We start from the raw sequence: 13,707 nt of genomic DNA, 5'->3' as shown, positions 1-13,707 counted from the left end.
ATCCCCATTGCCCTCATGTGCGTGGCTTGAAGAGGAGTGCTTACACAACTTTTTCCTAAACCCATCGAAATACTTGCAAGCCTCTAGACTAGCTGATTTTGGGATAGAAATAAAATTGTGTTGCAAAGCGCAACCCAATGTTTGAACTCACCCAAATGCGATACTCAATACACACTAAAACCAAGTTGAGTGTTGATTTCAAGATTGAAGCACTTAAAAGTTGTACTCTCACTCTCATCCTAGGGTAAAGTACCCAGTAAACAAATGGGATACTAGTCAAGTAACACTTTTAAGAATGTGTGGAGCCCCTTTTGATAACAGCAGTTTGGGCTAGTTATGTGATTGAGTGGGTTGCCTTTGTGGTCAGAACAATAATCTACAAGCTCTCCCATTGGGCAATGAGAGTTCAAAACTCGTCATCTTTCTCATCCAATTGAGATTTTTAAATGCCACGAGTGAAATGGCCTTTTATTTTTGTTTGCGATTCACAGACCATTGTTAGCGCAATTGTGCAAAGTTTTGCCTCGAAATTCATCGATTGCACAACTGTGGCGCAACACCAGTGCAACTTCTAGGCATATTTTTATTCATAATTATGATCGCTTCATAGAGCTTTACAGTTTTCAGAACACTCAAATACACTAAAATAACGTCAACCTTGGAAAAATTTGTACCTTTACATTAGGTCATGAAAGAAGTCGTAATGGCACCTTTGATTCCAAGTGTAGTACAATCAGACGAGAACGATGGAGAAACTTACGAATGTTTTCAAGCTTTCCAAATTCCTGTCCGTTCAAGAGGCAAGGTCAAAAGAATCGTGAAAACTGCACTCCAGACTCAAAAAAAAGAATTGGCTGCATTTTTTGCCCAAAAAAGAGCGAGAAACGGAGGCCAACCGGCAACCGACTGCCAGATTGGCGGTGACCGGCAGCAAAGGGTGAAAGGCCCTACCCTCTCTCGTCTGATGTTTGACATCAACACAGGAGAAAGAAGAAGAAGCTATGGCGGGGCCGCGCTAGTGCTCCTCCTACCTATGTGACATCACACTCTTCTTTCCTCCTGCCTCCTTTTACACCTGCTTCATCATTCCTCCCTTCTCTCGCTCCCTCCCTCCCTCCCTCCCTCCCGTTCTTCGGTGTGGCCTGTCCAAATTTGGAGAGTGAGGGGGAGAGAGCGTGTCCGTGTGTGCGTGCGTGGGAGTCCCTCCCTGTCCATCGACCTTATCCCTGCACGACCCCGACAGCCTGCTCGGATCTCTGCCGATATCTTGCCTTTCGGCTCCTCGCCATCGCCATAGCATCCACATCGATCTACTGTGTAAGTCCACGATCCCGCCTTCCTTGTCGATCCTACCCTCCAAATAATCCTCGGAGATGTCGCTTTGCTTGCCCTGGCAGAGATCTTCTGTTTCCTCGATGCCTTCTTCATGCCACGCTATCAGAACACGTCGATTTTGACGCTGTGCCTCCGTGATTGTCCAACGCGTCTATCTGGCTAGGGTTTTTAAAAAATCTACGACTTGCCTGGAGCATCCGTGTGCCGTTGCTAGGGTTTCTCCCTGCTTTCACAACTGATCAGTTCTGCAGCAACTTTCTGACTCGGACCATGTTTGGGAAACTTTACATCCAGGAGGTCAGGTACGCGACGGACAAAGCACACGGCATTATCTAGCAGGTCACAATCATGGGTAGCAGGCTCAAAGAAGAAGAAAAGAATGAGAAGGCAATACGGAACCTGCTGCGCAAGGGAGCCAATCGTCGATGTATCAATTGCAATAGTCTGGTGAGCTTCTCCTGTGCTTCAATCTCAGTCTGGAATTTGTCAAATATCCAGGATCTGCATTTTTAGACGTACTCTATCAGCCTTAGTTGTTGGTGTAGCGGCCATTTTACCACCATTCCACTTGAAGTGGACGAAAGCTGTCCTAGTTATGTGATGTGGTATGGAAGGACGCATTTCCTTTTCTTAAAGGATCCAGTCGTTGTTATAGGATGCAAGGAGCTTAAACTGTGCACGGTGATACTCTTTTGTGATCTCATGTTGCAAGCATATAGTGGAGTTCACTATGGTAATGAAAGTACGGATCTACTTACTTCCAGCCTGGCTGATAGTCGCAGGTCAATTAGTTGGTTTTGCAGGAGTCTGAATGTAATGTTTTACCCATGCATACCACTGTTGTCCTGCTTATGCTACTTAAAGCTGCTTAAAAATGATCTATTGTCTCTCGCAGTTCACAGTATCTTTTAAAACACTAAATTCGTTGTGTTTTGGCAGGGGCCCCAGTACGTGTGCTTGAACTTTTGGACTTTTGTCTGTACTCAGTGCAGTGGAATACAGTAAGTAGTTTTATCTACCGCTTGTGGTAAAACAAACGTTGTTTTACCACCAAAGTCTGAGGTGATCAGAGATAGTACAACAGAATCAAGTCTTTCTCTGCTTTGGGATTAAGCATTGGTTTTGAGTTTGCTTTTGTAGCTAATGTCAACACTTAATTGCAGTCGCGAGTTCACACATCGAGTCAAGTCTGTGTCAATGTCAAAGTTCACCTCTCAAGAAGTCACCAGCCTTGAGAATGGTGGCAATGAAGTAGGTACACACAACCTTATCTATAAAGTGTGCTGTGCGTATATCATGAGTCAGTTGTACATTGGAACTAAGCATATTTTAGTGCATATTGTGAAATAAAAGTCTGCAATGAGAGGTTTTGTGTGTTCTTTCTGCTTAAAATTTCTTATCATGAGATACTTTTAATTATTTTATGAAGAGAGGAAGAGAGATCTACTTCAAAGACTGGGATTCGCAGCGGCAACCTTTACCTGACAGCAGGTGCGGTTCAAGTTTTAGTGTCTATATTGAGGTAGTTTTCTTTCTGTAAATGATTTACACGTTTGGCTTTTGTATGGTGTTCCACATGCAGCAATGTGGATAGGGTACGAGATTTTATCAAAATGGTGTACGTGGACAGACGGTTTTCTGGAGAAAGGCCACTACCTCGCAGAGGGGTACTTCCTCTCCCTGTTCTCTTGTTTCCTCTAACAAAGGAAACTTAAACAAAAGGAAAAGAAAAACCTGGCTTCAAGCATAAAAAACTACCCTCTCTCTGAGCCTTTTTTGTCCTGTGTTATTACATTTTACGAACTTGAATGAGAAGCCAAGGTAATTTTGTCCCCTTGCTTATGGCTGCACTGTAGTACAAGAATTTGAGACGTCTTCTAATGAGGCAGGTCAAAGTAAGTGACTGAAGTGGAGGATTTCAGAGAGTTGATAACTGAGGCGGTGTCTCGATATGTTGTGTTGTTTTGCTGTTGTCTTGTCTTTGGGTAGGGTGATAGAGAAGATAATCATGACAATCGACGGCCTGAGCCACGGCCCAACTATCGTGCTGATTCTAGAAGCCCCCCTTATGAAGATCGATATGATGATCGTGCATCGGGGGCACGCCGGTCTAATTTTGGGCAAGATGAGAGGCGATATGATGATCGAGGCATTCGTTATGACGAGAAAAGGAGTCCTGGTCGGTTTGAAATAGATCGAAATAGATACGATCGGAGCTATAATGACAACCGGCGGTATGATGATAGGTTTCGGTATGACAATCGTGATAGACATTATGAGGATCGCTACAATGAAGGCCTTGACAGAAGGTTTGAGGAGCGTTTTGCAAATGAGAGAGGGAACCGAGATCACGGTGGCAGCAGTCCGCCACCCATTCGTCCTGTGAAGGAAATATTGGGTGAGGATGTTCCCCCTCTTAGAGTTGAGGATCACGGAAATCATAGTAATGGTAGTCGTGACTTGGACAAGTCAAACCGATCTCAGGTATGAGCTCCATGCTGGCATTGTCTTTATATCATTTGGCTTTGTTGATGTTAAACTTCGTCATTGAAAGGTAGTTGATTGGAGGTTTTTGTCCTTGTTGGAAAGGATGGTCGTGGGCAAAGGTTTGGATCTTCTAGCAGCTTTGGCTCAGTTGATGGCAGTGGCCCACCTGTTGCACCTTCCATCAAAAGGGAGAATTCTGCAAGCTTGATTGACTTCATGGCGGAGCCTGAACCTTCAGCTGTAAGGGAGCAAACTGATCCTTTTGGGTTGACAACAGCTGTCCAGCCATCTGCCAGTAACTCGAGCAGTACAGGGTGGGCGACATTTGATATGTCATCTGCAACAAGTGGACCAGCAGCACCACTTGCTCCAGGAGCTTCAACAGCATCTGTTCCGGTTTCAAGTCAGGGATTAACTGGGGGTTTTGATGCCTTTCCTAACCAACCAAATGGGAATGCTCAATGGGCAACACAATGGCCTGCCATGCCAACTGCATCTGTACCGCCTTCACTTGAATCAACTGCAGATGATTGGACATCACTTGTGGGGCCATCAGCTTCTGTTGGCAGCTCTCAGGTATGCTGGAGGGAGATTGTGATGTTACAACATTTGCTCGAGGTCAAAGTTAGTGTATTGTAAGTGTAGATTTTTCACATGTCATGTGGCAAGTTGGTGATGCCTTTTTGCACATTTTTCTCAGCCTTGGAGCTCTTTTCCAGCGGCTCCAGCAACAACACATGTTGCAACTTCACATGTACAAGTGACACAGGAGGCAAGTAATGCTAATAATTCTGCAGGTGCAATATCGCAGGCACTGCAGGGACAAAAATCTTCAAGACCAGAAATTCCATCGGTCGTACTTATTTCCTTCATACCTAAAAAGAAATGATAGCATTTTAATAAGTTTGTGGGGTTGAGGGAATTAGAAGTTGTTGCCTTGTTTGTTTATGTTACCATTCAAGATTGGAGTTTTATCTACAAGTTCACCATTAACATGACCTGGTTTGATGCAGGATCTTTTTAGTGCACCACAACCAGGACTACAGTTGCCAGGAGCTCGATTTGGTCCGCCATATGTAGCTGCAGGAGGAATGGGCATGCAGGTTTGCCTATTCTTTTTTTGTTTATGCACATCCCTTGTCAAACCTTCAGGTTGATGAACTATATTGTTTATACACATTCTCAAGATACTGACTTTCAAACACTTTGGACTTAGGTGGGAAGCTATAATCGACCACCGTCTATATCAAGAAATCCATTCGATCTTCCTGGAGACTCATCGATGAGTGCAGCTGCTGGAGAGGTAATCCTGGGTATGCAAACATCGTGTCCAAAGCCGTATGGATGTGTGTTTACTATTTATTGTAAAGGACTGTTCTTGTCTGGGCATATTGTTACTTGGTTGGCTGTGAACTTGTTTATGTAAGTTGGTGGTTGTGTTTTGCAGTTTCCTAGTCTGGGCCCACTGCAAGCAGCCCTGCCAAACATGAATATAGGCTCAATGACAATGCCTGGATCTGGATTGAGTGGTTTTGGTCATCAATGGAACCAGACTAACACCCTGGTTCCCCCACCGGTATCATATCCTCCTGCTGCTATGTCTTCAGGTAAGCAGCTGTCCTTGAGAAACCTGGAGTAGTGTTTGCATTCTACTTTCACAATCTGGTTGGAACGTTATGTTTACATGCCAAAACTTGCCCATGTAGACCATCTGTACTCTTGTTGGTGAGCTTTAGTTGTGAGCTTTCATTATTGATGACCTGGGCGTTGTTAGTAGTATGTCATTTATTATTGGGAGCGAAATATCTTGCTTTTATTTTGTGTTGGATATAGTCCTTTGCGTTGGATTGTTGAAGCTGAATCAGCTTGGATCAACTGGAACTCATTCCAATTATGCCTAATGTTCAATATCTCATCCTTTATTGGGGGTAGTGATGGACGGCTGTTTCACAAGGTCTGGCCAGTCAACTAGTTGTAGTAGGTGGTCACTGGTGTATAGGTTCTGGCTACCAAACATATTTGAATGCCATTAAGCAGCTGAGGGTGTTATGGGATGTCTTGTCTGCGGTATTAAACACTCAGGCCTGTAATTCATTATCATGAAGCAGAGTCTGGGATTGTCATGCATGTGGATTGGCTAGAGCTTTGCAACTTGTTTTTCTGGTGGTTTGACAATTCTCAAACATTGAAACAAGTGTATCCTTCTAGGTTTTTATGATGCTTGTTCTCGACACTATACTGACACGCTTCTTCTGTGTTTAAGCTGTACAATTAGACCCAGTCATCATGTGAATAGTGGTCTGTCATTAGTTGTCTAATGAAGTTGAGCTGCCAAAGTGTGTGCAGTAGGTCATTTGTAGTAGCGTCTGGTAATTTAAGGTGTTGGATCATCCTGTTGCCTGAGGCATTTCTCTTCTCAATCTGTATATATCCTGTTCCTCTGAGGCAATTCTCTTGTCAATTTGTACGTGCAGTGGGGTAGTTGTCATGATTTGGCATATGCATTTCTTTGTACACTGTCGGACTCGCTTATTTTTCTCATGCTATCACTTGTTTTAATTAGTATACAAAGTAGTGGGATGCTGGCAGTTTTGCATAGTAATCGTGAAGTTTTGTGAACTGGTCCTGGTAATTTAACTTGAGATGGCCTTATCTGCAAGTGGATCCAAATGCTTTGAACACCTAGTTAAAACTAGATGCGTGGAAATTGTTCCCTCCCTGAGATAAGGCACACACCTGAGCCCCCAAAAGGTAGGGGTGCTTCCTGTCCAAGCATTAGCAGACAGTAAGGCAAGAGCCATGCTTGCACATCCACATCCACATCCACAAGCTGACTGAACAGGGGAGCTGGTTTGTACCTGGACCCTCTTCCTCCTCAGCGACCCTACCATTGAGGAGGATCAATCTGAGTGTTTTGGAACAGGAGCCCCGACTTAATGAACAGACCATGTGTTCATAGATGTCAATTGAATGATGTGCCCAACAAGACTTGAAACCCACAACCATGGGATATGAGCCCAAGCGAGCAGTCAGGAGATAATCATTGGGATGTGCCAGAATTCTTCTGGCGTCCCATGGTCCTGAATTAAGGATTTCTGATTGGATGTGGATGTGATTCATCTCTAGGAAATCAAGTTGGGAGTCTTGAATGTTTGTACAAAATTCATTGAATTCGAATGCCCCATACTGTGAATTATGGGGCTGACTTTCTTGGGGCCTAAGTCTAAACAGACGTCTGAAATGAAGAGATGAATTTCTCCAGCGAGTTTATTTTACAGTCTAGGGTAAGGAGGCCAGTAACAAGGTGGCCCCAACTAATAATGCTTTTTATGATACAAACATGGCCGAGTAGCAAGGGCCTCTTGCTTGCTTTTGTGTTGTATGGAGCTTGCATGGAGCCTTTTAATTGGTTGAGAAGGGTTCTCAATCTCCTCTTGCCTTCTAGCTCCTACATATTCTTTTTGTTCTAGACCCCCAAATCATTTTTGTGGGCATTTTTTGCACCATGCGAAATGAATCAAGGGCTTTGATTTCTGGTGGGAGTGAATCAACTGTTGAAAATTTTCTTTGATACGACCCTTGTTTGTAACTTCATTCGACTGCTAACGTTCAGAAAGGATGAGATTGAAGGCGGCAAGATTATGTCGATGAGGGCTTGATTCCCTCTCGTCTTCTGGCTTCTATATGTTTCTTTTTGTTCCAGGCACTCCCTCATATCATTTTTGTGGGCATTTTTTTGCACCATGTGAAATAAGTTGAGGGCTTTGAATTCTGGCTCCAGTGAATCAATCATTGAAGTTTTTATTTGACAGGTGCATATTGATGATGCAATCCTCACTAACTTTTTTTGGGCCGCCTACATTCAAGAAGGGTGAGTTCGAAGGGGGCCGAGTCATGTGCCACATTACTGCACTTCATCTTAGTTTTGTATTTGTGAACAAAGACAAGGGATAAAAGGGATCTATAGGTGAGGCCAAGGGCAGGAGTCCTTTACCAGTTATGCTTTGCTATGGTTTGCTTACACAATGACATTGATAAAAGGGATTTATAGGTGAGGCCAAGGGCAGGAGTCCTTTACCAGTTATGCTTCAGGTTACAACTATCAGACTATCACAGAACTTAAACAAGAAGCCTTATTCAGGTTTGTATTTAGACACTGTTGAGTTGAAGGATGGAATGCTGATGCAGTTTACTGTTTGATCTTTTCCATCCACACTGGTGATTTTGCTATGTCACCTTAATGAAACATGAAGGTCTGAGGCAGATTACTGTTACCCAGAAGGGTGTCTAATGAGTAAATGACTCACTGACATGCAGAATTCCAAGTGCAAGAGTGTGCCATAGAGGTAGAAGCATAAAACATAAGGAGAACAACACTGATCATTGAACAGTGAAAGCAGAAATTAGAGGACTCAACCTGACTGGCATCAACACTCTGTATATCTCCCTCAATCTCCATGACAGATGATAAAAAGTCAGAAGGAAGGGCTGGCTATAAATAGGCAACAAATAAAGACACAAAAGGGCAGGTCAGCTAGTCCAGTCTGAATCAGGTTGGACAGCTTGTTAGTGTGCCACCACATGCTGAAATGTGCTGGTCAGCCTACTGCCCATGCAGAATGTGCAGTCCCATACATGAACCAGTCACCACATTTTATGTGGGAGATATATGGAGCACAGTTGCTGGTTAGATTGAGGGTTGCATACTCATTTGGCATTATAGTGTATCTTATGCATATTTAAGGACTCCATTGCTCGTTTTTTATCACCTCTGAACCCTCTGATTTCTGCTTTCACCTTGCAGTGTGCAGTGCTATTGTGCTCATGTTTTATACTTCTGCTTCCATTGTGTCAGATGTCTACTATGTTAAATCATATCACTTTTCATTGTCACAGGTTACCTGACAGCTTGTTTTGGGCTTTTGGTGACTGCTGGTCATGTTTTGCTAATCCTTTGGCCTGTTCTTGACCAGGGCAGTCTGTTTTGCAGCCATAGATTGCCTTGTGTCGTCAGTTACTGCTCTGTTTGGCGTTGCCTTGCAGTTCAGTGGCTGCATGGGTTCTTTTCCCCTGTGTCCCCATCCTTGGGTTGCTTATCGACCTTCAGAGAGGGTTCTATGTGTTGCTTTAGTGTTTCTTCCCTAAATCCTGTTCACTGTTACATCCATTCTCATAGTTACATGTGCGTAGTGGGCTTTCTTGATCTGACATCTGTTAATTGTTGAACTTTGTTTTGTTTTGTGGGCTCTTGACTGCTCAGATGGTTTTTTCCATGTGTATGTTTGAGCAAACAAATGTTTGCAAATGTTTGAGAAAACTGAAGTATGCTATTCATAACATGCTTGTCCTGTTGGTCCAAGTATGTTTCAGAAAACATACTTTGCAAACATTTGAAAAAAATGAACGTATGTTATTCATAACATAGTTGTCCTGTCAAAATTAAAAAAAAAGAGTCCTAGGTGCCCAAAATCAATCAGCTTTCAGAGTCTTCTCAAGAAGAAGGGCACAAGGAGGGTGCAAAGCCTTGATCCTTGAATTTTTAGGCTTGAAGCGATGCTAGGCAAGGTGGTAAGCCAAAAGAGAGGTGACCCTCCCTTACCAGTTAAGACCCTGAAGGGGTGCATAACCTGGCCCAAGGGGAACTTTGCCCACCTTCCAATGATTTGGAGCATGATACTTATATGCAAGTGCATGTACAATCCATGGTCACCCCATTCCCGATGAGATACCCCGTAATTGGACACACTCAGAGATCAACACACCTATGTATGACACTTGACATGTATGTGGTCAATGTAAGATGTATGACACTAAAGCTTACTTATGCAATGATGGCAGAGCAAATGGATATGTCAATGTACTTGGGATTATTCTCAGTATGCTCAGGATGTTGCTTATGATGATGCTCAAGCTCCTTAATCCATGAGCTACTCATACAGTGCATGTGGGAATTGGGACAGTGTGTGTTTTAGTCACAGGCACTCAGGAATAGTCAAAGCTTATTGCATAAATTTTGTACTACATCTAGGAGTGAACCCTGTATATATATTCTATGTTCTATTGTCTATGATCTATGATATTATCATGATGTGCATCGGTACTGTACCACTGTGCAGGTTGCATCTACTAGCTGCCCTTTTTGTGTGCTTAGGACTCCATTGAGTACTTCAGTCCACTTCTCTAGATCAGCGAACATTTTGGGCTGTTTTAGGTTAATTTTTCCTCTGTACAATATATTTGAGAATCAGTACTGTTTGGTCAAGCTTTCACATTGTAATGCGTGTTTTAAAATGTGTACATGTCATGGGAAAGTGTGGTTAGTTAAATGTATACTAGTAGAAAACTATGTTAAATTTTCAGGTCACAAATTGTTCAAACAGTAGTGGTGAAAAATATTTTTTTCATACTTTCATACCCATATGCGTATGTGTATGAAAAACATATGAAAAAACTATGCTGCTCAGTGGCTCCAGGAATTGGCACCCTTGCTATATGTGCAGTTTAGAGTAAAATGAGACCTCATTTGTGGATGGGTGGTTTGACATTTTGGCTTGAGGGGCCTTCCATAAGATTTCTTCAGCAGGCAAACATTGTGCCTTTTCACATATTCAGGCCAGATGTGTGAATACTGTTGGCTGGCTTGCACGTGTGTCACAACCTTTTGTGTTTCAATGTGCTGCAGTGTGTTTGTGTGCAGTGGCACTTTGGCAGTGATCTACTTCTTTACTGGCTGCTACTGGTTCAACACTCAAGAATTCTATGCTTGCCTTATTCATTTAAATTTAACACATCCTGTAGTTAGTTTGCCAGATTAGCACCTGTCTGGAGATCTTTTGAAGTTTTCGTAGTTAGTGAGAACTGATTGTGTGTCTCTGCAGTGAGTGGATATTATGGTGGTCAAACACTGCCAAATGCTCTACCTCAAGCAATGTAGGTCCTCGAGTCCTGTATTTGTGTATTTTCTTTCCTTCTCCAAAATATCAAGTCTATTAGTGTTACTGTTTTCATTTGTTACATTCTCTAATAATAGCCATTGTTCAAGTTACCTGCAGGCAAGGTCCTGGTCCATCTTCCATGGGAATGGGCATGCCAGGAGGTTTTGTTACTGCTCCTAAGCAAGGCATGGACTCCCTTTTCCCTCTGCAAAGTGCTTCTCAGTTTCCTTCTCAGAGCGCGTATGGTGCAGCTACAGATTTTCCTTCCCAGGGGGCTGCTGTTCGAATACCATTGCAAAACCCTGTCGGTTCTTCTGGCACAGATGCTTTATTTGCTGGTCAATCTGGTCAACGGCTCACCTCCTATGGGTCTCTTGGTTCACTGAACAGCCTGCCATCAGGCACAGATCCTCTTTTCCCCACCCAACCTCTTGTCCAAGGTGGTCAGCGGCTCATGTCTCAAGGCTCACTTGGATCTTTAAGCAGCATTTCCGGGCCTGATTCTCACTTTGGTCCTCAGCCTCCGTCACAGTTCCCAACTCAAAGTTCTCTGGGTTCTGTTGGCAACCCCTTTGGCTAGTGAGTTGTGAGTATACTGCCGTAGAGACTCCATTCTCAGATGGTACAGCTGCTGCCTCGGCCTAACGGTTCCAAGTTGGAGTGTCCGTTCTACACATTGGCTGTGTGTTTGGTCTGTTTATATGTAGTGAGACTGTTCCCCCTCTTAAAATGCCACATGGTTGTAGCATTGACAGTTTTGAACTGCTGCTGTTGGATGTGTGTTCTTATGGACACGAGATTGTGTCTAGGCTCAGGATTTTATATGGCAGCCATGTGCTTGTACTGAGCTTAGACAATTATGAGGTGCTGTGTGTCTGGTAGTAGGCATAATAGATATTGTTGTAACCTGTGATCAAGCTGTACTGGGAGAGATGATGCAGCAACTCGAGAGACTTAGGATATTATACCCTTTGTTTGATTTATTGGATTTTAATTGTCAGATATTCTCTTGAAGCTCTGACATCATCTCTGCTAAATAAAATTTTGCAGTTGTATTAATAAGGTTTGGAATCTTTCAAGGTTTTCTTGATATGAGCAAAAACATTGTGGTCAATTGTCTGAATTGCTAGTCATCTATTTTTCTGAGGAACTGTTCAAAGCTGAGTCATGGTATTTGCATGCAATCAATGCTGTCTTTGTAAGACCTTGCAGAATTACTTTTATCTTGGACTATATAGTTATTATGTTCACAGACTGCTCTGGAGGATCCATAGACAATATCACTAAGGTAATTGACTGTGTCTAGATTGTTGTAGTCTTAAAGACCTACAATTTTCACCTTGCAAAGGTTCATGAGTGCAGAAGTTTCATCAGATGGAACACAGAAAAACATGCTGGGAATTTTGGTGTCTTTAATTAATAATTTAGATAGATACTTACCTTTACGTGCAATTGTGAGCATGGATTACTGGCATCTGTAAATGTTATAACCTAAAATCTGTGGACAAAAGTAAAGCGTAATACTTATCAAAGGGAAATTATTAGGGCTACAAGATGCCTGAAAGTAAGAATAACATATACCCAATCTCATTTGGCCACTTCAACCAGCATACATGCCATCCTAAATTTATCCTGCAATTCTCAACAACTTGAAAGGTGTGTTGTGCAAAGCACGTGGAAGCTCTCTATACAGATGGAAGAAAACAAAAACTTCTTAGAGATTTTAGTGTCCTTAAATATGTTGACCACAAAGGGCACATGAGGATTCATTGTGGGTTCCTTAAAGTAAAGCGTAATCTGAGGGTCCATTGTGGCTTTGATACAAAAACACAAATTAAAGCATTATCCCAAGTAACGTGAGGCTCAAATCCATGGGACTCACCTCACAATTACAATTTCTTTCAATAATTCTACTCATTTATCATGAACCAAGCTCTAGACTAAAATGCTGCATCCCATGGTGGTGATAACAGCTCATTCAATTGAGGATATCAAGAACATTATTAAATGAAAGTGCAAGTTTTTACATATTGAATTGATGTAGCAATTCTCAAAGCTACAAAAGAGTACTAATGCAAAGCTGTAGAAACACCTTAATGCTTGAAGGAACAAATACGACAAAAGATCTCCCAAACTTATTGGATGGCATGATGTCATGCCACTGATCCTAAGAGGCTTAAAGCATCATGACTTTACAAACATCATGATTAGCTACTTAGAAGAGTAGTTGGTGATGAAAGTGGAGGCGAGATCATCTTGCACAGGGTGTTGACATTAGGTAGTTATGTTGAAGATTGAGATGTAATTGTGTGTAGTTTAGTGTACTACAATCTCATGCTTTCACATGGCTGCTTCAAAGTTATCCTATTGATGACCTATGGGAATTGAATTTAAACTTGTACATCGCGCAATTTGATGATCCCACTACCTATTTGACTTGGAATAACGGATGCACCATGTTGTCTTAGTATAATTGAAGCTACATAATAATAAGATCATAAATGCAAATGAAAACTCCTTTGAAAATTTTAACTTGTATTTGGAAATGCGTGACACTAATCACAAACACAATGCAAGAAAGAATAGATCATTTGTCTTGTATCAAGTTGTAGACACAAGCGATGGTGATGACTTTGTCCTTGGATGATGCACTCCTATGACCTTTGACAATTATTTTGATAATGATTGGAGGATTGTGAGTGAAGGTGTGAGTGCTTTGCATCTTTGTTATACCCCAAAGAGTAACATTGCTCTTGGGGTTGCCGAATGATAGATGCATGTGAGCAAAATTGAGATGATAAATGATGGGATTGAATCGAATAATCAACCTATGCACCATGTATATTGATTCCTAAAGAAAAACCCTACTACCAATGAAGTTGATGGCCTACTTTGGATCTTGTGTTGATGGCCCCCTTGAATCCCATTGATAGGCCTCCTAGACCCCATA

The 13,707-nt window shown here is 42.3% G+C and overlaps 1 protein-coding gene across 2 annotated transcripts; it reads left to right on the top strand.

The window, feature by feature from the left end:
* Window positions 1-987: 987 nt before the first annotated feature.
* On the top strand, window positions 988-11,859 carry LOC148036658 (uncharacterized). Of its 2 annotated transcripts, none has more exons than XM_087678698.1 (14): window positions 988-1,317; window positions 1,630-1,782; window positions 2,275-2,336; window positions 2,499-2,586; window positions 2,765-2,826; window positions 2,918-3,002; window positions 3,325-3,819; window positions 3,925-4,398; window positions 4,523-4,594; window positions 4,836-4,925; window positions 5,039-5,125; window positions 5,270-5,429; window positions 10,701-10,752; window positions 10,875-11,859. In XM_087678698.1, the coding sequence occupies exons 2-14, from the start codon at window positions 1,684-1,686 to the stop codon at window positions 11,335-11,337; spliced, it is 2,289 nt and encodes a 762-aa protein (XP_087534824.1). In that variant the 5' UTR covers window positions 988-1,317; window positions 1,630-1,683; the 3' UTR covers window positions 11,338-11,859. The 2 variants fall into 2 exon arrangements, with proteins under 2 accessions (XP_087534824.1, XP_087534823.1); XM_087678697.1 differs by having other exon boundaries at window positions 990-1,317; window positions 4,523-4,675.
* The last annotated feature ends 1,848 nt before the right edge of the window (window positions 11,860-13,707 follow it).

The sequence above is a fragment of the Lygodium microphyllum genome, chromosome 5 (assembly GCF_053477565.2).
Source record: "Lygodium microphyllum isolate KBCC chromosome 5, Lygodium_microphyllum_v1.1.10, whole genome shotgun sequence".
Lineage (NCBI taxonomy): Eukaryota > Viridiplantae > Streptophyta > Polypodiopsida > Schizaeales > Lygodiaceae > Lygodium > Lygodium microphyllum.
This window is presented reverse-complemented; position numbering and strand designations above follow the sequence as displayed.

Excerpts from the sequence above, each read along its gene's own strand:
- LOC148036658 (XM_087678697.1), top strand. The coding sequence starts at position 1,684 with ATGGGTAGCAGGCTCAAAGAAGAAGAAAAGAATGAGAAGGCAATACGG. Across the intron at positions 1,783-2,274 it reads GTATCAATTGCAATAGTCTG|GGGCCCCAGTACGTGTGCTT; the intron begins GTGAGCTTCTCC and ends GTGTTTTGGCAG. Across the intron at positions 5,126-5,269 it reads TGAGTGCAGCTGCTGGAGAG|TTTCCTAGTCTGGGCCCACT; the intron begins GTAATCCTGGGT and ends TGTGTTTTGCAG.